The sequence below is a fragment of the Cladosporium halotolerans genome (genome assembly GCF_011745625.1).
Source record: "Cladosporium halotolerans strain TM138-S3 chromosome Unknown Sca39, whole genome shotgun sequence".
Lineage (NCBI taxonomy): Eukaryota > Fungi > Ascomycota > Dothideomycetes > Cladosporiales > Cladosporiaceae > Cladosporium > Cladosporium halotolerans.
The window spans coordinates 55,885-80,060 of record NW_027191490.1 but is presented as its reverse complement, the minus strand read 5'-3'; the positions used below and the strand labels follow the sequence as shown (position 1 = coordinate 80,060).

The window sequence follows — 24,176 nt, the reverse complement described above, 5'->3', positions numbered from 1 at the left end:
GGCAAGAAGAAGTGCCTGAAGGGACGCTTGAAGAACGGCAAGTGCATCACGGGCAAGCTTCGCGTGCGCAACGTCGACTCGGCCGAGTACTTCGAGATCCCGGACGTCGAGGATGCGCACTGGGAGGAGGAGGAGGAGGATTAGACGCGCGGATGTAGTGTCGAGTTGCCTCGGTACTGATGTATCAAGGCCACTTTGTATCTTCTGTGTCGATGTCCCTCGCGTGATTGATGTGTGATTGATGTGTCTGATGAACCATTGTGATCCTGTCTTTCTGAAGGCCATCTCCGTTCCCGCTTACCGCCTTGTTCCACAGCAGTAGATGCCAACCCTCTTGCCCCAATGCAGTGCTTCCAAACTGCGCCACTCATCAGGTGAGCAGCCTCAGCGAATCAAATCGAGCAGGTCTGCAAGGCTGAGTAACGGTAGCATGGTGAAGTCCCATTGATGGGCCTCGGTCAATTCCTGAGTCAAAGTGTTTAAATGGCTATAATTGGCCTTCCTAGAATGTCGAGGCAATTGGAGTTGGCATTGATGATGGATGCAAACATATCGCGCAAGCGCAAGCACTCCGTCGGCGCAAAAGCGCACTCGTTCCAGTTCTTGACCGCAGTTCCAGACGAGGCTGCAAGGCGTGGTCGCTTTGCCCCAAAGCAAAACGAGACTACCGGCTCAGAGATTGACAGCGATGCAAGACAGCAGTATCGCGGTATTTCAGTCAACGGCTGGGCCAGAGTACATATGGGCAACGTGTACGCCGAAACGGTGAACTACTATTCCTACCGTCAATTGCCCCCTCAGATCGGCAACTCGCCTCAGGTGCTGAAGTGTAAGGCCTTCATCCAAGCGCTTGGCTACCAGAATATGGAAAAGGAAATCGCCGGTGTCGAATCCCGCCACGACGGTCCAGGCGATTGGTTACTCAGCAAGCCGAGCGATCTCGAATGGGTCTTTTCGAACGCTCGAGGCTCGCAGTCGAGAAGCCTATGGATTAGAGGTCATCCAGGTTCTGGAAAGTCGGTCTTGCTAAAGCGGATTGCGGACGCGGCGACCAAGTGCATGCCGGACTACGTGGTTCTGTCGTTCTTCTTCTCAAAGTCACATGAGTCCCTCAAAAGCTCGGTCGAAGGGATGTATCGTGCCGTGCTACATCAGCTTCTGGATAAAATACCAATGCTTCGGTCACTGCTTCATCTCCCGCCGTCTCCGATAAAGAGTCGCTTCCTGGCCGTAGACATACTCAAGCATCTCATTCGAGACGCGGTGCTGCAGCTTCGAGGAGAGCGCTTGTTGCTCATAATAGACGCCCTCGACGAGTGCGACGAAGGAGGTGTGAGAGATGTCATGCGCTTCTTCGCAGGCCTTGATACTCTGACACAAGCATGGAGTATCTCATTCCATAAATGCTTCTCTAGCCGCCGTTATCCGGACAGCAGCAGCGAATTTCTTGGGAGATCAGAGTTTAATGCAACATCACAGCCAGAGAATGATCGGGGAGAAATGGCCAGCAGCTCTCGAAAAGCGTCGAGAGGAAGCCGCCACGCTGCACCACAAAACACCGAGCCATGGCTTCTGCGAGAATGCCTGTGGCTACAGGTTCTGTTGCATATCCTCTACGAAAGCCGTGATCCTCATTCGACGTTGCTTCAGCTAGGCGTCTTTAACAGGGCGTTGGCTTGGAATCACCCTTTTGTTCTCAGTGGACTAAATTGCGAAGCACATTCCCAGCAGCTGTCTCTGCCAGTCATATACTGCGGATTTCTGAGAAAGACAAACATCATCGAAGACTTGCTGAGTGCGATGCATGCAAAATCAAGTGTGGCGCCTTCGATATCTGAAGAAGTGGACAGAAACTAGCGAAACGATTGCTTGCGTCCCATCCGCCTTTACTCGGCAGGCCTTGAATTTGGATGCCGTTGGGATAGAGCAGGTCCAGGATTACGGTGTTCTATCGCAAGGGCGTGGCTTTGATTTTGCGTTGAGTGCCGCAACTTCTGTAAAGCTTTAGAGATCGCAAAGCTTACCGTATGTGGAATTGAATGCGCTGAAGCTAAGAACCAGATTTTTGAATGGAACATGTAAGCACATTGACAACCGGCAAAGAAATGGCCAACCGCGGTAGTCTTTGCGGTGGGCTTCAATAATAGGTCCCGTGTTGCTCAATGAACAAGGTATCTGGTGTGATGATTCGGTCGACGGCACAAGCGCGAAGGACGATCTTGTCAGGGATTATGGCCCTGTATTGCAACAGAGTGCATCAAGGAGCGCGTGGAAATCGAAGTGATTCCGCTGTGTACTGTCGCAAAGAGCGGCGGACACAACTTGCGATGCTGTGAGATGTATTGGCGAAGAAGTGTGATCGAAGTTGACGTTGTCATGGAGCAACGACAGCGGAGATGACGTTCGATTCCGACAATGCGGCTGAGGCGTCGAAGAAAGTGCGACTTCTGCTTTGGGCAAGAAGACGACACTCGATCGGACAAAGCGCGCGCTGAATCGGGTCCGCTGATCTGCCGGCGCTCGATCGCGAAAATGATCTGCACGGGGCGATCCGTCCGCCGGATCGCTGGGACACGGTGTGGTAAAGAAGACGCCCTGATCGTCTTCGTGCAAGGCACCTCGCCCGCGTCCGAACCCCCGTTGTAGGGCGCCATATGGCTCGCAATGCGCCGTTTGCACCATGATTCGCCAATTGCATCACCCGTCGTGGGCCTTTCCCCAACACCTTCTCAGCTCGCGGCCGCCGTAGTGCTCACCTGGCCGATGCGAGATGCGGCTCGTGGAGTCTCTGACGACAATGCCCTGTCTGTGTGCTATCAGCGCTGTCTCATATTAATCCGTCGACTCCCTGCGATCTCACCATAGATACGGACCGCTTGAAACCGCACAGGCCACACCTTGTTTGCGTTTTTCTCTTGCACGACGTGTGTCTGCGTTTCTTGTCCCTTCAACCATTTTAGGATCACTGCCCATCGGATTGGCAACATGTCTCAAGCGTCCGAAGGCCAGCGCGATCTGGAGGCCAATACTATCAATACCAATCGCTTCTCTGAAACTCCTACAATCGTCAATTCCGTCAAGTACAACCGGATCTCCGGCACTTCTTCGGCCGCAGGCTCCATCAAGAAACTCGACTCCGAGGTACCAGACGTCCCTCCTGTGCCCTCAGCCTTCACTCGTCGGAACAGCGACACGGGGTCGTTCAAGACCGAAAGGGAGCAATCCGCTTCTCGGCCCTTCGATGAGAAGAATGAAGAAGAAGACAACGCAGCCCCGGCCTCAAGCCATACCGACCAGCCTTCGTCGCAACCCGGGCAACCTGGAGCGCAAGAGGAAAGAACGGACCTCGTCGATTGGAATGGACCACAGGACCCAGACAACCCTCAGAATTGGAGCTCGGTGTACAAATGGCAGTCTATCATGATTCTGGCCTTCATGACTTTTGTCGTCTCGTTTGGAAGCTCCGTCTGGTCCACTGCGACCACCGTAACAGCTGAGGAGTTTGGTGTCAGTCAGGAAGTGATGATTTTGGGAGTCACCCTGTATGTCGTAGGGTTTGCGCTTGGTCCTCTGGTCTTCGGTCCTCTTTCCGAACTCTACGGTCGATACTGGCCTCTCATGATTGGAATGCTCGGATTCCTGGTCTTCCAAATTCCGGTCGGTGTCGCCAACAACCTTCAAACAATTTTTGTCTGTCGATTCTTCGGTGGAGCCTTCGGAAGCGCAACGCTCGCCATCGTTCCTGGGTTGGCGGTCGACATGTTCGATCCTGTTGCCCGGGCCGTCGCCACTATGGCATACGCCGCGGCCGTCTTTGCCGGCCCTGCTGTGGGTCCTATCGTCGGCGAGTTCACCGTCAAGAACACTTCGCTAGGCTGGCACTGGACTGCCTGGTTCACAATGATCATGGGGGCATTCTTTTGGGCGATCGCTCTGTTCACCGTGAAGGAGACCTTCCCCCCCGTCCTGCTCAGGCAGAAAGCCGCACGCTTGCGCCATGAGCCTAGGAATTGGGCTCTGCACACGAAGCTGGACGAGGAGCCCGTCCACGCTGCTTTCCTCCTACGCAAGTACGGCCTGAAACCCGTCCAGATGATGATCAAAGAGCCCATCCTGATCGTGATGACCGTCTACATCAGCTTGGTGTACGGCATCCTGTACCTCATCTTCTTCGCATACCCGTTCAGTTTCGAGCTGGACCGACAGATTCCCTTTGGCACCGCGTCGCTGCCTTTCATCGCCATCTTCATCGGTGTACTGATCGCTTGCGCTGCCCTGACGTGGGAAACCAAAGCCATCTTCACGCCCAAATTGGTCAAGGCCAAGAAAGTCATTCCCGAAGAACGCCTACCTCCGATGATGGTCGGCGGCGTCATCCTTGTGATCGGCCTGTTCTGGTTCGCCTGGACGTCTCAGCCCAGCATCAACCCCTGGCCGCAGATCGTGAGCGGAATCTTCATCGGCTGTGGTGTAAGTCCTCCCCATTCCCACCTACAGCTCATCAAACACATACTAACCAACCATTTCCAGATCATCATGGTTTTCATGCCGGCCGTGGTCTACCTAGTGGACGTCTATCTCTTTGACGCCAACTCCGCGCTGGCAGCCAACACCTTCATCCGCAGCCTGGTCGCCGCCGTCTTCCCGCTGTTCGCCTCTTACATGTACGAGGACCTCGGCACGCAGTGGGCGACGAGCCTGCTGGCCTTCCTGTGCGTGACGCTCGTGCCGGCCACGTTCTTCCTGTACAAGTACGGCGCGAAGATCCGCAGCTGGAGCAAGTTCGCGTACAATCTGGGCTAGAGGCTGGATGCTGGAATTTCTCGCCTATTTCGTATAGTATTCTTGATGTATATTAGCGGGGGTGAATGATGGGTTGCTGATAAGATAGAACCGTCAATGTCTTAATGTATGTTCACTGCTACACACCTCACGTACGACTCTATAGTCCGAACAGCGACGCTTGCGACCCGGAGAGGGCCAGATGATCATTGTCCACCCAGACTTCTCCCTCCACTTAAATGCTCTCATGCCTCGCGACCTCGTCCTGCTTCTCCTCAATCTCGTGCACACGGTTCTCGATATCGATCGCAAAGTCTTTCATATCCATCGTCGGGACGAACAGCCTGCAACATCGGAACATCAGTACAATTTGCCTTTCAAGACCAAAACAAAGAGAAGAACATACGGCGCATTAGTGAACAAGTAGTTCATCTCCTCGAGCGGGCGGCGCTTGGTCTCGGGCTGGAAAGCCCAGAAGTAGAGCGCGTTGGTGAAGTTGCAGACGACGAAGAGCAGGTAGAAGCGCCAGCCGATGCGGCCCATGGCGATGGGCGTGACCTGGCCGATCATGGTGTTGAAGGCGAAGGACACCATGACGCCGATGGAGACGCCCTTGGCGCGCGTGCGGGTGTCGAAGACCTCGGCGGGGACGATCCCTGTTGTGCTGTGAGAAGACGGGGGTGGGATGTGGGAGGATGGGGCCGAGGCAAGATGGAACTTACAAGAGAGCGGGCCGTTCGTCGCGGAGAAGCTGACGTTGTAGAGCCAGGTGACGACGATAAAGGCCCAGGAGGCGGAGCTGTTGTTGGTGGATCCCGGCGGGAAGACGGCGAGCATGATGGTCGCAATGATGAAGAAGAGACAGTTGGTGAGGTTGCCGCCGATCATCCACCAGCGACGGCCGACTTTGTCGATGACGACGATGCAGACCATCTGGGCGAGTAGGGCAAGCACCGAAGAGATACCCTGGTACTTGAGCGTGTTGTTGGTATCGATGCCGATCTGGCCGAAGATGGTCGGGCTGCGCGAGGGTTAGCGATGTCAGTGAACTCGAGTTTCGAGCGCGGTTCCGTACCTGTAGTATTGGATGGCGGAAACACCAGTCATCTGGACAGAAGCCTGGATAGCGCAGACCAGCAACAGGCGACGGAAAGAGCTCTTGTTGGTGAACAGTTCAGTGTAAGACTGAGCGGCATTCTCGTGCTCGTGGACGATCGAGTCGCGGATCTGCTCGTATTCCGCCTGCACCCAGGTGTCCGCCTCGTTGCCGTGCGCGTGGAGCTTGGCGAGAGTGCGAAGGCCAGCATCGGGCTTGCCGTGGTCGATGAGCCATCTGTTTGACCGTCAGTCTCTATGGTTAATCAATCTCACAACCTCGCTTACCTAGGTGACTCCGGGAAGAGCATGATTAACAGTGCAAGAATCCCAGCCGGAACGATCTGGATACCAAGGCTGACACGCCATTGCAGCGCACTGTCATCGGCGAAGTTCCTGTTGCATCCATACGTAGTCCAAGCCGCAACAAGCGCTCCAATACCAAGCATAAATTGTTGGAGGGCCGTGACACTTCCACGGATGGACGGGTGCGAGATCTCAGCCTGGTACAGCGGGATGATCATGACCAAGAAGCCAACTCCAAGTCCAGCAATGACGCGGCCGGCGTACAGGTAGTGCAGGTTCTGTGCCGCAGTCTGAAGAGCGCCGCCGACACAGAAGACAATAGCTCCAAGAAGAATAGTGAGACGGCGGCCAAGATAGTCTCCAGCAGGGCCGGCGAACATGGCGCCGAAGAAAGCGCCGCCAGTGAAGACAGACACTACAGCCCCCTCCTCCGACGTAGTGGGCATGAAGCGCGCCTTGAAGTCGGGCGAAGCCACGACTCCAGCGATGACGCCGAGATCATATCCATAGAGGATGGAGCCGACCGAGGCGAAAACGGAGACGAGAAACTACAAGGTCTGGTCAGACATGTTGCAAGATACAGAGCTGTCGTGCGTTCGGTAACATACTTGGTAGACCTTGGGAGGGAACACCATGGTGAAGAGTGGCTGATCGAGTGCCTTGAAACTCCATCTTCAGACTGGCGATCGAGCAATGATATACAAAATGGCCGTTGAGCACGGTCGTCCTCGATGCATACTCGCTTGCACGCGAGCGGACGCCTGACACAGCGCCTCAAAAGCCAATGCCGGACGGGTTCGAAGTCTTGGTATGACTAGCAGTAAGCCGAGGCGCCAGAAGCGAGGACGCTACGGATCTTCCACCATTCGCAGCGCCTGGCTATGTGCCGGGCCGGCACCGAGCCCTAAGAGCCTGGGGTAAACATGTGGGCAGGCGGGTTAAAAGCCGGGGATCATGTGGAGGAGATCCCGAGCTTTCCTGGATTACGGTTAATTTGAATGAGCCGGTCCGCAAACGCTCGACTTCGAACTTTAAAGGTACACAGCATCCACTCTTGATGTCAGTTGATTTACTTACGAACGAGAACGAGGCATGAGTACCCGGCCGAGGTATATGTATTCAATGGAAACTATTGCCTCGAGCGGATCCTGCACGTGGCTTTCAGTTCTGGACCTTCGTTTTGGATTTCTCATTGGCTCGTTTGTAACATCGTCCGCAAAAGCTCAGTGCGGTCGTTCCTCGGTGATTTCATTCCTTTGCCTCCTGCTCCGCCTTCCGCGCTCTGAGGTTCTCCTCGATCGTCTTAATCATCTCGTTACCGACCTTGGTGGCCTCTGCGAAGCGAGGGCTGAAGTACTGCTGGATCTTCTCGAACTTCTCTCGATACCCGTCTAGGTTACCCAAAGAGACGCGGTTAGACCAGTCCTGCACGTGCAAGGTTAGCGATGATGTTAAGCTTTGGCAATTGTTGAAGCGCGCATACCCGGGCAGCGAAAGTGAACTCCAGATCATCCGCCACGAAAGTACTGTCGGTGATGGCATTGTCAATGCTTTCATTGAGCAGGTCTTCGTTGCGGTAAAGATACTCGGTAATGCCTAGCCAAAGACGAAAGAGCTATGACCTTGTCAGCAAGATAACTGTCGTATTTATAGCTCCACATGGCGAACTTACTGGCGTGGAGCAGATCATATGATCATATGGCACAATGCCCAACTTCCACCAGCAATCCACCATGGCAAGAAGACTGAGATGGTTGTTGCGGACTTTCTGCGCCGGCTTCTCACCCAGACTGAATTGATCGAGAAGCTCGTCGTGCAGCAGCAATTCATCCTCTACCTTGCGCGTTCCGAACACTGCAGCTCTAGCGGCGTGAATACGTTCCGTGAGCTCCTTCCTATGCCCACCCAGCATAAGCTTGAATAGCTCAGTGACACTCTCAGCGTACTGCCCAATCTGGCGCTTGGCACTTGGGTTGAGGATCGCGAGACCTGCGTACACGTGCCACTTGTTGCTATAGATGCGCAGAGTAATGTTCATTTTCACGTTCTCGATGCCACCAATATAGCGCGGCACTTCCCAGGGGAACTGCTTGTTGGCCTCCCAAGCGGAGCCCATGGAGAGAAAGGCAGCGTGTGTGACCGCTTGGGTGTCCGCGGTAATGCGGTCATGCATCTCGGCTGAAAGGTGGACATATTTGGATTGGAAGCAGCTGAGGATCTGCTCCACCAGGTCGACAGACTTTTGCGAGGCGCGGTGCTTGATGATCACAAGAGGCTGACCCTTTGGATCAACACCAGGGCCATGGAGTGAATGACACGAGACAACATCGACGTCCTTGGGAAGGTGTTTGTCGAAAGCGGCGATCTCCGGAGCCTTGGTGGACGTTTGGCCACCGACAATAGCGCCTTGCTTAGTCGAGGGACCAAAGCGCGCTACGACTGAGTCAATGCTCTTGGCCTCGACGCTGTACATGATCCAGTCACTGCTGCGGGAGACAAGATGGCCGTTTTGCAATATGGTAATGTTTTTCTGCTGAAGCCTCAGCATGCTTTCTATATATGACAACTATGTAACATTGGATTGGTGCACTGCGTACGCGATCAGAGAACTCTTGGACAAGAGCATCATACTTCTCCGGAATGTCACAGGCGTGTACCCTGAACAGAGTGAGTTTAAGAAATAATAGAAAATCTGATGCACAGTCAGTACAGACTCTTCGCTTCGTTTGGTAGTGAAGATCGGATGTGTTTTTCTTTTGCTTTTCAGACAAAAATTATAAGGTAGCTGAGATTTTACATCATTGACAGCCGCCCAGTCAACCACGCCGAGATGGCATGGCTGGTGCCAGGCGGCCATACTCGAGCCAAATGCACTCAAGTCATCAGGATGCAAGGAGAGGGTGCGTGTCGGGGAAAAGGGCGAACGTACCATTTGTGCTTCGAGACAGTGCAAACAGACTCGTGCGAGATCTTTGCACCTACCTCCATCCAGCGTCGGCGATCCTGCGGGCGTACATCTTGCCCATATCACCCATTCCGATGATTCCCACGACTGCGTCGCCCATTTTGGCGGTTGGCGAGCCTCGCGCTCACCATACGTGCCTTACGCAAACAAAGGCCGACGGTCGCTGGGATGCGCTGCGCAGTGTGCGAGTGCAAACGTGAGATGAACAGGTGGTAAAGAAATGGCGGGAAGCTGCGCGGCTTTGAATGAAGTCGCGAATGAAAAGCGGCGGTGCTCGGACTGCCCGCGGCGAGCTTCGGGCCTTGGCGAAATTTTAGCCTGAGGCTGCACCGCACACTCTCCAATTCCTCCCCACCGGCCCGCTAACCGCCAGCGAGCGAGACTTCTTCTTTTCACGGCCGACTCCAGCGACTCCGAATACCACCACCCCAGTCGTCAAATACCGTCGCCATGGCCCCCAAGAAGCAGGTCACCCGCGCCCCTCAGGAGAACATCTCCCTGGGCCCCCAGGTCCGCGAGGGTAAGAATCGCTGCAACCGCCCAATTCGCGACAAACGACCACCGTCGGTCGGCGCGAAAATCGCGAGAAACAATTGCTGACGGAACGATTCTCAGGCGAGCTCGTCTTTGGCGTTGCCCGCATCTTCGCCTCCTTCAACGACACCTTCGTCCACGTCACCGATCTTTCGTACGTCTGAACCTCCACCAACCGCCGAATTTCGCGACTCGAGAACATTTGGCGATTTGGTGCAAAAATAAAGAAATGGTACAAAGGCTAACCTGGGTGATTCCAGTGGCCGTGAGACCATCTCCCGTGTCACCGGTGGCATGAAGGTCAAGGCCGACCGTGACGAGTCCTCGCCCTACGCCGCTATGCTGGCTGCCCAGGACGTCGCCGTCCGCTGCAAGGAGCTCGGCATCACTGCCCTCCACATCAAGATCAGGGCTACTGGTGGTATGTATACCCAAAGCGTATGGTGTCGAGGGAATTCCAGAATACTAAGACTCTTTTCAGGCAACTCCACCAAGACCCCCGGTCCTGGTGCCCAGTCCGCCCTCCGTGCCCTCGCCCGTTCCGGCATGAAGATCGGCCGTATTGAGGACGTCACCCCGACTCCCTCCGACTCCACCCGCAGAAAGGGTGGTCGCCGTGGTCGCCGTCTGTGAGCATATTCGCTATGCTTGCTGGCTTCTGCAGCCATGTCTTTCGCGGATGGGGTGGTGCGGCATTTGCTTGCTGTGACATTATCGAGGAGAACGGCTCTTCGCCTGGTCTCCATGGGCTCCGAATAGTCACGTAAGAAGCAGTGTCGATACTATTTCAACGACGATCAACGTTCAAAATCAAAATATACCCAAGTTTCAATTGAGCATCTCGACCAATGGAAGTGTACAATTTTTGTGAGGATGGGACAGTGTTCTTGGTGACTCTGCGATATTTCAGTGAACGCATGGAAGATCTCCATTAATTCCGATCGCGCCTATTTGCGTAATACTCAGCTCGGCAAGGTTCCCTCTTCCGCCGTCGATTATTCCCTTCATTTCTCGTCAAAAGCAACAACCTCAATTTCAACCTTCATCTCCGGCTCCGCCAGAGCAGCCACGCCGATGCAGGTCCAGATCGGCTGGTGATCAGGCATATACTTCTTCATGTTCTCCACCATTCGAGCGAGCGTCTCCTGTTCGTTGCCTTGTAGCCCGACATGATAGCTGTTGACACGAAACACCGTCTTCCAGCCATCTTTGATACCGGAATCTTTCAGGGTGAGCTCCACATTCGCGAAAGCCTGGTCGATCTGCGCGTTCACGTCGTCCGGAATTTTGAACGTTTTAGGGTCCCAGCCGCCTGCCGTATGTGAGCTTGATGTTGCTAGGGTTAGGGTTGGGGTTATTATGACTTCGCACCTTGGCCTGAGCATTCAATCCTATCTGCTCCGGCGGGGATGCGGACTGCTTGATTGTAATAAACATCTCTGCGCTGCTTGGTCCCAAAGCCATCGTAGGCGTAGTGTTGGAGGTCCGACATTCTTCGCGGTTGTGGTTTGTGAGTAGTGGACTATTCAAGGCTTGATCGTTGGAGAGGGCGATGGGCGGTCAAGAAGATGTAGTACAAGATGCTGGATCACGATGCTATGGAGGATAAGGGGTGTCGGGAAGTTTCCAGATCGGGCCAGATTTTTTGCTATTTGCTTGAGACATGCACAAAGGGCGTGAGCAATGCATGTAGCTTTCTTTCACTTCGGCCTTTGCCCCGCCACAAACCTAAGCGCTGTGATGGATCGGTCACGAGGAGCGAAAGGTGCCCTCGGCATGCCGATGGATGAGGTCTTGGTCATTGCTACGAAAACTCTGAAAAGCCATCTGGCTGTGTCACAACGAACATTTCAAGGTAGTTTTCAATTTGCGTTCACCGAGGCTGACTGCTCGATGCTGCCACAGCAGTGAATGGAGGATGGCCAGAGACGCCAAGGCTTTGCTGACCTCATGGGTGGTGCTCAACTTTCGCAACCGAAACATGCCACCTTCATGACCCTCCCAACAGAACTTCTGCAAGATTTCCACATAAATTCCCTGGATTTCTGGATCATTACCGCGCATTTGCGGCCATTCATCACAGTCGCTCCAGGCACTCGTCAGGCCTAACCTGAACATCTCATTACACGCCCAGAGCGGACGCCTATCACTGTACGGCTCTGGCGTTTGTTACGACCACGCATACTCGGAAAACCCCTTTACACACAAACATGGCCACTCGTGCTGCGCATAAACGCCTGACGCGCGAATACGCGGCGCTGTCCCGCTCGCCGCCAGAATACATCACCGCCCACCCGTCAGAGTCCAACATCCTCGAATGGCACTACATCCTGACCGGCCCACCCGGCACACCCTACGAGAATGGCCAGTACTGGGGTACACTGGTTTTCCCTCCAGACTATCCTTTCGCTCCGCCCGCGATCCGCATGCACACTCCGAGCGGTCGGTTCCGCTGCTCCGAGCGCCTGTGTCTGAGTATTAGCGATTTCCACCCGAAGAGCTTCAACCCTGCATGGGAGGTTAGCACGATTCTGCTAGGCGTGCTGAGTTTCATGACCAGCGAGGAGATGACGACGGGAAGTGTGAGTGCTAGTGAAGCGGAGAGGAAGTTGTTTGCTAGCAGGACGAGATGGTGGAACAGCACGGGCGGTGGGAGCACGAAGAGGACACTTTCTGGACAGCCTGCGGAGACTCAGGCACAACAGGGTGGAAACAAGACCGGCTTCGGCGCAATCAAGGCGGGCGACGGAGGGCAACGATTCAAGGAGCAGTGGCCTGAGGTTGACGAGGAGAACTGGAAGTGGATGGAAAGCGAGAGGATCAACCCTCAGACTGGGAAGAGCCTGGGCCTGCATCAGCAAACCACCAACCAAAGTGGTGCTGCTGCAGCGAACAAGTCGAACACAGCGGTTGCTGGTGGAGGCAGAGAGACGGTGAACGCTGTAGAGCAGAGTTGGATTTCGAAGAACAAGTGGTACATCGTCGCTGCTGCTCTGTTCGCCTACGTGCTCGCCGCCAGAGCGCTGGGCGATCAGAAATAACGAGGCGTGTCGGCGATTTGATTGTCGTTTAGCTAGGCGCTACGGTTGGGACATGGTACTGGGTCTGTACAACAGCATTGGTAGAGCGGCGAGCACTGAAGCGATACTTTGGAATGATAAAGATACCCCTTTTGCTAATCCTGATTAGTGCATTCGCACTGGTCTCTCCACGATCAATTCTTCACTCATGCTACTGCGATATCGGGACCGGAGCCTGCGAGGTCTCCCCAGGGATACTGGTTCCATCGTTGGTCTGCTCAACCCAACCACCTATAACTCAGCAAAAGCCCAACTCATCGCAGCGACTGCCAACACCAATAATCCTGCGCTCGCGGCGACTCCTTCAGCCGCCGCCTTCCCAGTGAAAACAGCCACCGTCCCGGTAGCATTGCAGGACTGCTGTGCTGTGGCAGCGCAAGAATCGCTCGGTGCGGCAACAAGCCCAGTCGGGTCTCCTTCGGTGATCTGCTGCGTGGTCACGACGCTGTCCGGAAAAGAGCTGGATTCGGGTGCCTCGCTCGTATCTGTGGCAAGCGAAGCCGCAGCGGTGGTAATCGGAGTCTCTGGGGCGGCGATATTGGTAGGCAGCTCTGTAGGTGCGGGCGGCGTTTCGACGGTGGAAGTGGAGTGCGTTTGGTCATATCCGATGGGTTCTGACGCTATGGCGACTGATGGCTCAGGCGGAGGAGCCTCCTCGCTGGGCTGGACTTCGACCGGACTCGCATTGGCAAATGAGCCATACGCCGTATCAGGCTCCTCGTTTTCGTCATCTGTAGGCGCTGCAGGCGCTGCAGGTTCTTGGGATAAGTCCTCGTGATCGGATGAAACACACATAGACTCAATCGCGGAGGTCAACGTCGTCTGCGCTTCCTCGCCGCACGACGTGTAGGCGCTCGCAACCGCCGACATGAGTGGCTGGCTCGCGCAAAGGCAGGCATAGTCGGTTGGAGAGCAGCCTGATGCCTTGATGGCGTTTTCGATGGGTGCTTTGGCACACAGCGGGATGCCATCTGGTATCTGACACAGCACCGGAGCCGTTAAGATAAGGATAGACCAGAGGCAACAAGGCATCTTGCCGTACTCGTCAACACTGCAGAGGGAAATCTGTCTTGCAATCTGAATCTCTATCTGGCACGTTTTGGGGGGCAAAAATCATTACATTTCTATCGAGTGTTCGCTTTCGTCAATTCCGCAGCATTGCGGCAGACTGCTGCTACGAGTCTGGACGTCTTTTATCAATGTGCTCGACCATCACCACCCGCTTGCATCGCAAGGACACGCGATCTTGGCATGCAGTCAAGAGTGGAATGCGGCTGCTCTCGACAAAGGAATGTGGCCAGTGCGGCGTCATGAGTTCGTCCATTGTTAGAGATCTCCTGCTTGCGACCATTGTTCCCGGACCCTCCGCATCGTGACTTGCCAGCAGCACACCCTCAGTCTGGAGCTCAGAACAAAGGCAAACAAGTCAAAGATGCTTGTAGTGGCAGCCATGGCGCTGATGACTCCATCACCTCGCGCCACGTCAGGAGAAGGCAAGCACGGCGCAGACGGAGAAGCATCCTGGACATGCCATCTCGCGAAACTCTTCGAGAAAGGCATCCGGCCTTCTACTTCCTCTGCGACTCCCTGATCGCGCTGCCCTTCACCTGCCTCACCGGCCAGAAAGCCACGAATTTCCCCACTCAGGTCCCTCCACCATGGCATCGCAGCAAGCCCCTCGCAATCAACAAGCCCGCCTCCCACATCTCTTCTCGCATCTCATCCCTACCCCATCTCCCTCTCCAACAGACAAAAGCTTTCCCGCAACCGGCTCCCCAACCGCCAGCCTAACCTCTAACCCAACCCAATGCACCATCGACCAAGAAGCCTACTCCCGCGCCCTCCACGCGCACACAGCCTCCCAGCTCCCCTCACCAGCCTCAGCCCTAAGGACCCCGACCTTGCCAAACTACTCCCGCACCATGCACGCCTTCACGCTCAACCAGCTCAATACAATGGACAACACGGGCTCGCACCGCGAAGCATCCCGCCGAGCTAGCGAGAGCGCCGGCAGCAGCAGCGCCAACGCGGCGAGCAAGCAAGCGGCCTTCCGGCGCGCAACGCTGGCGGCCGTGCCGCCGAATCTTAAACCTCTGCGGCAGCTGGTGCAGGACGAGAGGCCGGTTGGACCGGCGAACACGCCTGAGCTGTTGTTGGCAGTCCCGGTTGCGTTGGGAGTAGCGGAGGCGGATGGGCTGATGATGGCTGCTGAGGAGATGTGTGCTGAGGAGCGGGAGTTGGAGGGGAGGTTGGAAGCGTGGTTTGAGGAGCTTCGGCAAGTGGGAAATGTTCAGTCGGGTCTGGAGGGGAGGACAAGTGAGGTGAGGGACTTTGCGGATGTGAGGCTGGTTTGAGCGATGTTGACTTCAAGAAGGAATGTTCAATGGGTAATGGGTCACTATGTAGATGACGAATGTAATGGATAGAAGCATAGAAAGTGGAAATGAAGGAAGTGATTTGAATGGCATATCATCGTGATATTAGGCTTCGTACCTAAGCTAGGCTAGAGTGCCCGAACGCAAAACAAAACTAGGATTACAATCGTGGCCGTAAATGACTTCGTTTTTCTCCCCTAGGAGGTAATTCGATCGAGACGCCTTCGACAACATGAAGATGGCGCATCGCTTATGGATGGGTATTCAGAAAGGGTAGGCAGAAAGTAGACAAGCTACTCTCTACGGGCACCTTCCATCGTAGAATGTCCGAGTGACCGATCGATCACAGCTTACAACTCCTGCTTGGCCGACTGAGCGCTAGCAGAGGCAGCGGCGGACGCAGACTTGGCGCTAGCCGCAGCGTCGGCGGAGACCTGCCTGGCAGCCTCGGAAGCAGCGGCGGCGCCGTCCTTACCAGCCTTGCTGGCAGAGGTGCTAGCGCTGGCAGCAGACTTGGAGGCGGCGGAGGCAAGGGAAGAAGCGGCAGAAGAGGCTGAGACTGCGCTGGAGCTGGCCTGGACGGAAGCGGAGCTAAGAGAAGCCTTGGCCTCCTCGGACGCGAAACCGACCTGGTTCAGGACGTAGTCGTAGTAGTAGCGGAAGCTGCTGTATGCATCGTTGGTAGCCTGAGCGTAGTAGTTGCCGGCAGAAGAGGTCGCGGCGCCGTACGCGCTGTTGGCCTGGTTCTTGGCGTCAGTGCCCGCGAGGCGAGCAGAGTGCTTGCGGGCGAGAGCGGCGAGCTCGTTGCGCTTGCTACCCTGGGGGACGGGGATGCCGTTCTTGTCCAGCCACTCCTTGACCTGGCTGTCAGACCAGCTGTCGAGGAGCTGGTTGGAGAGGCTCTCCTGGGCAGCGGCGGCCTGAGAAGAGACGGAGTTGTAACGCTTGTCGGCTTCCTGGGCGGCAACGTAAGAGTTACGGCGGATAGAGGCGATGAGCTTGTCGCGGCTGCCGGTCTGAGGGGCAGGAATGCCGCGCTCGTCGAGCCAGGCCTTCAGGTCAGAGTCGGACCACTGGGCGTAGAGCCAGTCACCAGGATAGCTGGCGGTCTCACCGGCCTTGTTCGCCGCAGACTGGTAGTTGGAGCGGGCGGTGTGGAGTAGCGAATCGCGGGTGCGCGGGCTTGGGTTGGGGATGCCGTGGTAGTCGAGGAACGCCTTGAGCTGAGAGTCGGTCCAGCTGCGAGAAGTTAGTGCTGGCCATTGGTGCAGGAGTTGGCTCCGGAGGATATCGTGAGAGACTTACCTGTTGAAGATCCAGCTTTGAGTGTTTCCGTAAGCCTCGTTGGCTTGATCGGCAGTCTCATGCCAGGCATTCTGCACCTGGACGACGAGGCTATCCTTGTTCTTCTCGGTACCCTTCTTGATCTCCTTGCCAGTCGAAGACAGGTAGTTGGAGAGCTTCGAGGCGTCCCAATTGGAGTAGGGTTTGATGACGTGATTCTCCCAGTTCTTCTGAACAAGGTCGGAAAGGTCCTTGCGGTCGGCGGGAGTAGGGTAGGGGACGTTGTGGTCGGAGAGCCAGCGTTCAAGCTCAGTCTCATGCCACTTGTTGTAAGCTGTGCGGCCTCACGATTCGTTAGGATGTGTTGCAGTCACGCGTTTTGGCTCAGTTGGTTGGCGATGCGAGAGTGATCACTGAGGACACCCTCGCACCGCCAACACTGATGCATTGGAAGACTTACCAGCCTTGCCCAGCCAGTCGGCGGTCACAGTCTGTGTCGCCAAGGCGACGGTGGCCAACGAGGCCAGATTGAACTTCATCGTTAACGGGCGCACTAGACAATTGCGATGGTAGTGGAGGCGATTCTGTTGATAGGATTGCTTGCGTGAGCGTGATGTGTAAGACGGAGGATAAGCGACAAATATATGTTTTCGAAAAAGAGGGCAGCGTGGTGGTTCCAGGCCCAGCAAGCTCCATGGAGCTGTGACCTCACCGCTTGCCGCTGCCAGCTTCATTATGACGCGCCGTCCCCAAACATTCGGCGGGGGGCGCACGGTCACATGACGAGATCGACGAGTGGCGCGGGAAGGCGAGAATGCTGCACGTTGCAACGGCGACGCGGCGTGTGGTGCGCTCGATTAGACGCGCCACGTGATGCACCTTAACAGGACTTCCATTCACTTCACATCTGGGGCGTCTGCTTGCGGCTCTCCTCCGCATGCTACACCTTCCAGGCTAGTCCACCGCCGATGGATCTCACGCGCTTACCCGTTTGCGAGCCTGCTCCGAATCCGTTCCTCCGTTTCTTCACCTCATCAACGGCGCGCTCCACTCGCACCTTCAAACGCTCGTGTCACTGGCTCTGCCCCAGCTAGGTAAAGCCTTGATCCTTCCGATGTATACGCATCCCTGAGTCCGTGGAATATACTGTGTACCCCTTATCTGCTATACAAAGGTTTGCATTACCTTCCGGTTTCGCAAGTTTCCATTTTCCATACTTCACGGTTCTATCATTTCGCAAATAACTTGACAGCAATGGTTCTCCCCGAACTCAAAGGCAAGACTGCCCTAGTCACTGGTGGCGGCAGTGGCATCTCCCTCGCCTTTTCGCTCCGTCTCCTGGAAGCGGGATGCAACGTGGTTGTGGCGGACATTGCCCTTAGCCAGGAAGCTCAAGCTCTAGACAAGTATACCGACTCGCCTAGAGCCATCTTTCAGAAGACCGATGTCACCGATTGGGCTCAACTGGACGCAGCCTTCCAATTCACTCTCGAGACATTCAGAGCCCTGGACATAGTCTGCCCTGGCGCTGGCCTCTCTGAGCCTGTAGGTGGTGTCGTTTTTCTCAACCAGTTCCTCCAATACTAAATTCACTGTAAAGCCATCCGCCAACTTTTGGGCCTTCAAATCCAGCACCGATGCCAGTAGGTCTTCCTATAAAGTCTTCGAGATCAACCTGCACCACCCCATCCGCTGCACGCAGCTGGCCCTGGATACATTCACCCGCCGTAACACCCGCGGCGCAGTGGTGATGATCTCAAGTGCCGCTGCCCAGCAACCAGGCTACGCCATACCGCTCTACGCCGCCTCCAAAGCCGGCATCAACAACTTCGTGAAATCCATGGCACCAATGGAACCCGCGAAGGGCGTGCGCATCGTCGCCATCGCGCCGGGCAGCGTCCTGACGCCTTTTTGGGCCTCGCGCGAAGGCTGGATGGGCGAAGGCGAGTGGATCCCTATGAAGGAGGTTGTGGACGCCATGGTCGCGACGATCACCAAGACAGAGTACCCCGGCGGCACTGTGCTCGAGATCACGCGCGGCAGCACGCGCAAAGTCGAGCTCGTTAACGACCCGGGCTCTGCGTCTGGCACTGGCGCGACCATTACGAACATTGCTCTCCCGCGAGCTGAAATGGTCGGCCTGCTGACGGACGAGTACGGCAAGTAAAGTCGATTGAAAACGAAACGCAATGAGGAACAATCTAGGTATCACTAACCAATTCCATGACCACTATATCGGACTCACTCGCCCCATTCGATCCCAGGTGTTAGAATATATATCTAACGCCGTGCTGCGGTAGTCCCCGTCCTCGCTGATCTTGCCGCCGCTGACTGACCCGCTGTCGATTTGAGGCCTCAATATATTTTTGCGTGCGTGGATTACAGTGCATGGGAAAGCTTGAGCGTAAATCGGAGGTGTCATTCGAGCCACATGCACATATGAGGCTTCAATGGAGTGTTCGCAATTTTTGCTGAAAACTTTGTGTGTACTCAATGAATTTGGTTGCAAAAGCTATCCCAGCCTTGTCTACCACTATCAGCCAGCTCACGCCTCCCGGAATAGATGTCGATACTGCTGCACTGCGGCCGGGTAGCCACGCAGGCGCCACACCTGGCAGATCTGATCACGAGACTGTGCTGTTTTCCTTCACAACCCCCGGATTATCAATAATCGTGATTCGAGTCTTTTGTGATCACGATCTCTCATCAACCCCAAAGCTGCCGACAGACAAGATTCAACGCTGTACCCCTTGTAGAGACTTTGGAAAATGAATTCATTACTTCGCCAAGCCGTGCTTCTAGGCGGTCGACAAAAGGAAGTTGCGAAAATTGGAGATACAATCCGAATCTGACCTACTGAATCACAATCATGGTCGACACCTCATCCCAGGATACCAGTGCAATCCGTGAGGTTCTGCTTCGCCTCGTCGGACAAGCCGAGTATACTGAGCTTGTACATCGCTCCCTGAAACGCTGTGGCCCAGGCCGCTGTGGTGAAACTGTCAGTTCTGAATCGTTCAAGAATTACAGCAGGTTAACAGACCTTTATCAGCGGCGAACTCAGTGAATGCTTGCCCTGCTTCGGTGGCCGGGTTGGCCAGATTGACATCGGACTGGAATCGAGAGACGCCACGAGGCGCATTTTGCGCTTGCGTGTCCGAGTAATACTTCACGTCCCACTGGCGGGGTGTGGTGTCTTGCGGACCTAAAGTCTTTATGTCAGATTGTTCTTCTCCAAATGATGAATCAGCTACGGTTAGGGTCTACTCACTTCCAGGTAAAATACCATTTGCTCGTTGCGCGAACGCTCGCGATACTGAGTGAGCGCCCATAAGCGCGGCAAGTTCTCTCGGGCTGATGCCTTTGTCTGCCCACAGCTGGATTAATGTGTCGTACGAAGAGCCAGGCCCGAATGCCTGGGGCAGAGTGCCCTCTGGAGCTGCGTTCGAAGTATCTGATCGACCGATGACCTTCGTATGTATTAGTCAGAGCCCGTTTGCTCGAAGTTTTGGACTCCATAGAGGCTAAAGGCAACTTACGGTCTTGACACTTGGTCCACCGGGACAGCTGACTGTACCAATCGTACCAGCCGCTTGGACGAAGTCTGCAGCACCGACACCCCTGCTCTTGTACTGGTTGTACTTTCCTAGTAGAAACGATCGGAAGCCTTGCAGAGGGTCGTTTATGCTCCTCGCGATCTCCGAATCCGCAAGAAGGAGAGACCCATCTGCACCACCGCTGGCTGGAGCGTAGGGCTGGTTCTTCGACGAGTATCCAGCTGGGTCTTGTCAGGGTCGGATTTATCCCGTCTACGAGACAGAAAGTACGTACCAGCATCATGGAATGCAAACCGGATCGCATCAGATGCTTGTCTGTTGCATCCAAAAAACTCCGTCTTCAAATCCCGAGCAATGTCATACCAGACTTGCGGACACGACCCTCCGCTAGGAGCTGTTGTGTTGTCCGCAAGCGCTGCCCTCCTCAGTCTGGTGACAAGAGAAGATGTACCTAAGCTCAGATCGGACAAATCTGCGAATGGTCAGGATTGTAGGACCAACAGGAGAGAGCTCATTACAGCGCCGATCGATTCTCTCCGACACACGTACCCAATGCGTTGGTGGCTGCGCAGCAAGTGGCAAAAGCTCCTAAAATGCTGCTGGTCTTCATCTTAACAGTTCTGTATCAAAGGTTGTCGAGTGTCTATTAAAAGCATTGGCAGTTTGACTTGACGTCTTCTCGAGCCTCGAGGAGATCGACAGGCCTTTATAAACCGCGGCTCGCCTGGTGTGAACGCCGCAAGGCTGATCAATATCCCCTAGAATCGCCACAAATCCTCCGGAGGAATACGTGGGATTAACTTTACGAGACCGTTGAGACCGGATTGGTACAATAGACGATCAGGCGTTCCAAGGCTGGAAAGCATAATCGAGCAAATGCAGATGCACCCTTAGCTGCTGACATACAGTCCTTGACTGCAGCCTTGCTGTGATTCTTCGCACGACTTCATGCTCTTGTCAGGCTGCCAGTGACCGTGATTGCTCTTCCAAGGGCGTACGCGTAGTGGGCATGAGCCGCCCTCCCACGCGTGCGTTCCTCCCAACGCTCCAGGAGGAAGCAAAGAGAGGCTTACCAGCGGTTCGATATACGAGACCCTGTGCCTGATCAGTCGTCGACTCAGACCCTTACAAAGACAATCGACTCGTGATCGACTCCGCAGGCGTGTCCTGCGTCTCTGCAGCCTCAGGCGTGAGCATTACCTGGTCTCAATCCGTAAGCACTTGTGACAGGCTTTCTATAGGATGAGCGGCTCACACACACACATGCGTGACGCTTTTGCGAGCCGAGCAGCACGTATCATTGCAGATCGAGGTTACTTGCTCAAATACTGCCCGGCTGAACGGCGATCCAAGCCACAACGGTCGTTCTAGCGCGCGATGCTTATTTCCATTGCAACTTTGAACCAAAGCCTATGACAAACAACCGGCTTCCGTGTGGTATCACATCCGAGATATCCGATGCCTGATGTGTATGGGAAACCCGAGAGCCCGCCTGACTGGATGTGCGTATCTGTACATGCAGGTCAGCATGAACGTGGCGTCTCGGCCGAAAACGGCTGAGAAGCGCAACACAGCCCTAGGCTATACCAAAGAACATATCAGGCAACACTTGCAGTTCTGGATACCATCTGTAACCGCATTGGACTTCTTTGTCGAAGAGGCGGCGGATTAGCGCGAGGCTGTGGTGTCTTGGGAGATCTTCAGCCGCGCTTGGCCAGGCTAGTGAGGCTGTTCAGCAATATGAGAGGATGCGATATGGGAGGCTGCTTAGCGGTGTATCGAGTCTTCTTGTGATTTGGCAGCGACTGTGTAGCATTGATTCTTGGGAAAGCGAAAACCGTTTCAAATGGACCGAGGTGCACTTGTCCTTGTGAACCCTCAGAACGCGGCCTTGCAGATATTGATGCACCATGCAAGCAGATAGGAAGGTGACGTAACCCTCGAGCTATTCGTACGCGTGGTCAGTACATTCAACGGCGTTGTTAGTAGCAGTGTCCCAACAGTAGGTCGTCTGGATCCACTGCATCATGTATTGGTATCTCTTGTGCAAGCTGATTGTAGGTCCTGCAGGAGAAGTGTAGCATGTGAACAATCCGCGAGTGATTGGACACAAATGCTGCTGATTCATGCGAAGCATGTTGAAATAATTCGGGTTGAATACCTAAAATCCTAGGGATAGCGGTTGTCTTCCTAGTCTCTCTTCATCTCGACTTGAGGGACATCGCTCCACGCCTCGCGGACTCGCTGACTATCAATCATCTCGAAAATCCTCGTAATCTTCTCTCCGGTCTCGTCGAAAGAAAGAGCAAACACATATTCGTTCTCGTACGTGCCGGGGTTGCGATCCGCGACCATAGTACAATGGAGGAACGCTCTGCGCTCTTCAGTAGATGCGAAATAGTCAAGTACGGTCATCTATACCCAGGGTAAGCTTATGATACAGCTCATGTACTCACACGCGGTGACTGACCTTGCAGTTCGACAACATGCCTTCAACATTCGCAAACCACGAGGCGAACTCCTCGTTGTTCCTGACGGGTACTCCCATCGATGCTGGCCGTTGAGCCATGATGCATCCTGGCGCTCGGACTGCCATTATTGGCTCAACCTTCCATGCTTCCCAGCCTTTCACAAAGGCGTCGGTGGTTTCCCGCATCTTGGTGGCGAGGAGGGAAGACATACTAATGGGATTTCGATGTCAGGATGGCAAACTGAATTGCTTAAGCCGGGCCATTAGATAAAATGGCAAGCAGAGGCAGCCCTTTATAACGTCCATGAGATAGGTCATGATTCAAGGCGAATGCGAGAATGCTTCGTCATATTTCTAGGGATGCCTTAACCCCGGGCTCCTCTGTTACATTTTGGGTGAGCATGGGATTCATTACTAGCCCGCTGTCGTATTTGCGCCCAAATCTGATGTCGGAGTTAACACGAATCCCATCTGCCTGCCTCTGACAAGCAGCAAGGTTGTGCGGCAATCATGATTGCGTATTCAGAGACTTGTAGTGTCCATTTTGCTTCTTGATAATGTACATTTTGAAGGTATGCTTACATATGTTACACGCTCATGCCTCCTGAGGAAGCACTCGCACTGTCCTCCTCAGACCGGCCTCCGCGCCCTTGATCATGATCTCGACCGGGAAGCTGCCCACATGCTTTACCCTACCGAGCGTCTCCACCTCTTGATCAGTGTCCACAAACTTGATATCCGTCTCTGCGATCAAAACTCTCGCGGACTCGTCGTTATTCTCCATCGCGGCACGTACAGCAGCTGCGACGTCGGCCGTGCTCACGCTGCCATAGATGCCCTGTGTTGCCATGCTCTTCGCCTGCTTTTCATCCCTCTTCTGTCTCGCGGCAAACAGCTCAGCCACTGCACCCTTACCGACCGGTTCCTCGTTCGCGTCAGGCTCTGTCGGCTCCTCGGGGATGGGCTGTCTGAAAAAGTCCATTGTTTTCGGCACAAAGATGTTGATGAGCTCCATGCCGCGCGCGGGCTCCACCCTTTCCTTTTCGAGAGCCGCGCGAGCGGTCAAGCTCGCCTGGAGTGTTTGCTCCTCCTCAAACTGCCTCTGTTGGCTCGCTTTGCTCGCGGCCTGAACCTGCGCTGCGACATCGACGACGCCGAACTCCACATCGCGCTCCATGTTGGTATTGGTGAGGCGGAGTTGGCGCAGCTCAGGCTGCGTCACGTACTCGGCGGTGCGACTAGGGAACCATTCGTTGCGCATGCGACCCATGGAAATAGGGACGATCGAGCCTAAGTCGTGACACCTTAGTCATTTTTCTTGCGCAAAATGTAGACACCCAGCATACCTTTCTTGCCAAAGGTCGGGACATCCTTCAGCAATCTCACAGGCACTGCAGATGAAGTGTTCTTGGCCAGCTTCTTCTTTCCCCTAACCTGCTGGCTTAGGCCCGCGGCGCCAATGCCTGCCTCCCTCAGTCCGCCGAAAGCATAGCTACGCACGCAGGCAGAGCACTGCGGTAGTAACGTCGGTCGTAAGGGCGCCGCCATGGTTGTGTGTGAACAATGGAACTCTACAAATATCACCCAGCACGTCCAATGTCGAAGCGACTTCCTCCCGCGTTGGCGGGAAAGTTTGCCGGCGATCCGTTTCCACTTGCGGCTTGCGGTGCCTCGGTCTTCACGCAATGCCTCCCGTTAGCTCGGCGCATTCGCTCCACGCAGGCAACG

General features: G+C 54.9%; 12 protein-coding genes across 12 annotated transcripts; 4 read left to right on the top strand and 8 right to left on the bottom strand.

Annotated features, from left to right (window-relative positions):
- Positions 1–2,985: 2,985 nt before the first annotated feature.
- Positions 2,986–4,803, top strand: WHR41_08279 (uncharacterized protein; the record flags this gene model as incomplete). Its single annotated transcript, XM_069376883.1, has 2 exons — positions 2,986–4,470; positions 4,531–4,803. 2 exons carry the CDS (start codon positions 2,986–2,988, stop codon positions 4,801–4,803), a joined length of 1,758 nt encoding a protein of 585 aa, XP_069226198.1.
- Positions 4,804–5,017: 214 nt separating this feature from the next.
- On the bottom strand, positions 5,018–7,002 carry WHR41_08278 (uncharacterized protein; the record flags this gene model as incomplete). Its single annotated transcript, XM_069376882.1, has 6 exons — positions 6,792–7,002; positions 6,166–6,731; positions 5,858–6,115; positions 5,505–5,803; positions 5,189–5,438; positions 5,018–5,126 (listed from the first exon to the last, which is right to left on the bottom strand). Exons 1-6 carry the CDS (start codon positions 6,816–6,818, stop codon positions 5,018–5,020), a joined length of 1,509 nt encoding a protein of 502 aa, XP_069226199.1. The 5' UTR covers positions 6,819–7,002.
- Positions 7,003–7,208: 206 nt separating this feature from the next.
- WHR41_08277 (uncharacterized protein) lies at positions 7,209–9,365 on the bottom strand. The gene is made up of 5 exons (XM_069376881.1): positions 9,166–9,365; positions 8,781–8,841; positions 7,856–8,713; positions 7,667–7,798; positions 7,209–7,608 (listed from the first exon to the last, which is right to left on the bottom strand). The coding sequence occupies exons 1-5, from the start codon at positions 9,246–9,248 to the stop codon at positions 7,432–7,434; spliced, it is 1,311 nt and encodes a 436-aa protein (XP_069226192.1). The 5' UTR covers positions 9,249–9,365; the 3' UTR covers positions 7,209–7,431.
- A 157-nt stretch (positions 9,366–9,522) lies between these two features.
- rps-14 (40S ribosomal protein uS11) lies at positions 9,523–10,733 on the top strand. The gene is made up of 4 exons (XM_069376880.1): positions 9,523–9,668; positions 9,764–9,836; positions 9,943–10,103; positions 10,164–10,733. The coding sequence occupies exons 1-4, from the start codon at positions 9,599–9,601 to the stop codon at positions 10,313–10,315; spliced, it is 456 nt and encodes a 151-aa protein (XP_069226193.1). The 5' UTR covers positions 9,523–9,598; the 3' UTR covers positions 10,316–10,733.
- Positions 10,528–11,514, bottom strand: WHR41_08275 (uncharacterized protein). The gene is made up of 2 exons (XM_069376879.1): positions 11,054–11,514; positions 10,528–10,994 (listed from the first exon to the last, which is right to left on the bottom strand). Exons 1-2 carry the CDS (start codon positions 11,172–11,174, stop codon positions 10,687–10,689), a joined length of 429 nt encoding a protein of 142 aa, XP_069226190.1. The 5' UTR covers positions 11,175–11,514; the 3' UTR covers positions 10,528–10,686.
- Positions 11,515–11,892: 378 nt separating this feature from the next.
- On the top strand, positions 11,893–12,723 carry WHR41_08274 (uncharacterized protein; the record flags this gene model as incomplete). Its single annotated transcript, XM_069376878.1, has 1 exon — positions 11,893–12,723. The coding sequence occupies one exon, from the start codon at positions 11,893–11,895 to the stop codon at positions 12,721–12,723; it is 831 nt and encodes a 276-aa protein (XP_069226191.1).
- Positions 12,724–12,993: 270 nt separating this feature from the next.
- WHR41_08273 (uncharacterized protein) lies at positions 12,994–13,632 on the bottom strand (the record flags this gene model as incomplete). Its single annotated transcript, XM_069376877.1, has 1 exon — positions 12,994–13,632. One exon carries the CDS (start codon positions 13,630–13,632, stop codon positions 12,994–12,996), a length of 639 nt encoding a protein of 212 aa, XP_069226196.1.
- Positions 13,633–15,218: 1,586 nt separating this feature from the next.
- WHR41_08272 (uncharacterized protein) lies at positions 15,219–17,072 on the bottom strand. The gene is made up of 3 exons (XM_069376876.1): positions 16,882–17,072; positions 16,443–16,764; positions 15,219–16,376 (listed from the first exon to the last, which is right to left on the bottom strand). The coding sequence occupies exons 1-3, from the start codon at positions 16,958–16,960 to the stop codon at positions 15,488–15,490; spliced, it is 1,290 nt and encodes a 429-aa protein (XP_069226197.1). The 5' UTR covers positions 16,961–17,072; the 3' UTR covers positions 15,219–15,487.
- Positions 17,073–17,675: 603 nt separating this feature from the next.
- WHR41_08271 (uncharacterized protein) lies at positions 17,676–18,936 on the top strand (the record flags this gene model as incomplete). Its single annotated transcript, XM_069376875.1, has 2 exons — positions 17,676–17,966; positions 18,022–18,936. 2 exons carry the CDS (start codon positions 17,676–17,678, stop codon positions 18,586–18,588), a joined length of 858 nt encoding a protein of 285 aa, XP_069226194.1. The 3' UTR covers positions 18,589–18,936.
- Positions 18,937–19,131: 195 nt separating this feature from the next.
- Positions 19,132–21,448, bottom strand: WHR41_08270 (uncharacterized protein). The gene is made up of 7 exons (XM_069376874.1): positions 21,179–21,448; positions 20,528–21,073; positions 20,253–20,450; positions 19,961–20,199; positions 19,693–19,891; positions 19,465–19,626; positions 19,132–19,409 (listed from the first exon to the last, which is right to left on the bottom strand). Exons 2-7 carry the CDS (start codon positions 20,586–20,588, stop codon positions 19,303–19,305), a joined length of 966 nt encoding a protein of 321 aa, XP_069226195.1. The 5' UTR covers positions 20,589–21,073; positions 21,179–21,448; the 3' UTR covers positions 19,132–19,302.
- A 720-nt stretch (positions 21,449–22,168) lies between these two features.
- WHR41_08269 (uncharacterized protein) lies at positions 22,169–22,658 on the bottom strand (the record flags this gene model as incomplete). Its single annotated transcript, XM_069376873.1, has 2 exons — positions 22,169–22,393; positions 22,449–22,658. 2 exons carry the CDS (start codon positions 22,656–22,658, stop codon positions 22,169–22,171), a joined length of 435 nt encoding a protein of 144 aa, XP_069226222.1.
- A 304-nt stretch (positions 22,659–22,962) lies between these two features.
- On the bottom strand, positions 22,963–24,014 carry WHR41_08268 (uncharacterized protein). Its single transcript, XM_069376872.1, has 2 exons — positions 23,795–24,014; positions 22,963–23,738 (listed from the first exon to the last, which is right to left on the bottom strand). The coding sequence occupies exons 1-2, from the start codon at positions 23,994–23,996 to the stop codon at positions 23,044–23,046; spliced, it is 897 nt and encodes a 298-aa protein (XP_069226221.1). The 5' UTR covers positions 23,997–24,014; the 3' UTR covers positions 22,963–23,043.
- Between the last annotated feature and the right edge of the window lie 162 nt (positions 24,015–24,176).

Coding starts and splice junctions, on each gene's coding strand:
- WHR41_08277 (XM_069376881.1), bottom strand. CDS start 9,248: ATGGGCGACGCAGTCGTGGGAATCATCGGAATGGGTGATATGGGCAAG. Junction 7,799..7,855: donor ATATGATCTGCTCCACGCCA/GTAAGTTCGCCA, acceptor ACAAGGTCATAG/CTCTTTCGTCTTTGGCTAGG. Junction 7,609..7,666: donor AGTTCACTTTCGCTGCCCGG/GTATGCGCGCTT, acceptor TTGCACGTGCAG/GACTGGTCTAACCGCGTCTC.
- rps-14 (XM_069376880.1), top strand. CDS start 9,599: ATGGCCCCCAAGAAGCAGGTCACCCGCGCCCCTCAGGAGAACATCTCC. Junction 9,669..9,763: donor GGGCCCCCAGGTCCGCGAGG/GTAAGAATCGCT, acceptor AACGATTCTCAG/GCGAGCTCGTCTTTGGCGTT. Junction 9,837..9,942: donor GTCCACGTCACCGATCTTTC/GTACGTCTGAAC, acceptor GGGTGATTCCAG/TGGCCGTGAGACCATCTCCC.
- WHR41_08275 (XM_069376879.1), bottom strand. CDS start 11,174: ATGTCGGACCTCCAACACTACGCCTACGATGGCTTTGGGACCAAGCAG. Junction 10,995..11,053: donor GATTGAATGCTCAGGCCAAG/GTGCGAAGTCAT, acceptor CACATACGGCAG/GCGGCTGGGACCCTAAAACG.
- WHR41_08272 (XM_069376876.1), bottom strand. CDS start 16,960: ATGAAGTTCAATCTGGCCTCGTTGGCCACCGTCGCCTTGGCGACACAG. Junction 16,765..16,881: donor CGACTGGCTGGGCAAGGCTG/GTAAGTCTTCCA, acceptor ACGAATCGTGAG/GCCGCACAGCTTACAACAAG. Junction 16,377..16,442: donor CAAAGCTGGATCTTCAACAG/GTAAGTCTCTCA, acceptor AACTTCTCGCAG/CTGGACCGACTCTCAGCTCA.
- WHR41_08270 (XM_069376874.1), bottom strand. CDS start 20,588: ATGAAGACCAGCAGCATTTTAGGAGCTTTTGCCACTTGCTGCGCAGCC. Junction 20,451..20,527: donor CGCAGCCACCAACGCATTGG/GTACGTGTGTCG, acceptor GACCATTCGCAG/ATTTGTCCGATCTGAGCTTA. Junction 19,410..19,464: donor TGAGTTCGCCGCTGATAAAG/GTCTGTTAACCT, acceptor GTTTCACCACAG/CGGCCTGGGCCACAGCGTTT.
- WHR41_08268 (XM_069376872.1), bottom strand. CDS start 23,996: ATGGCGGCGCCCTTACGACCGACGTTACTACCGCAGTGCTCTGCCTGC. Junction 23,739..23,794: donor CCCGACCTTTGGCAAGAAAG/GTATGCTGGGTG, acceptor GTCACGACTTAG/GCTCGATCGTCCCTATTTCC.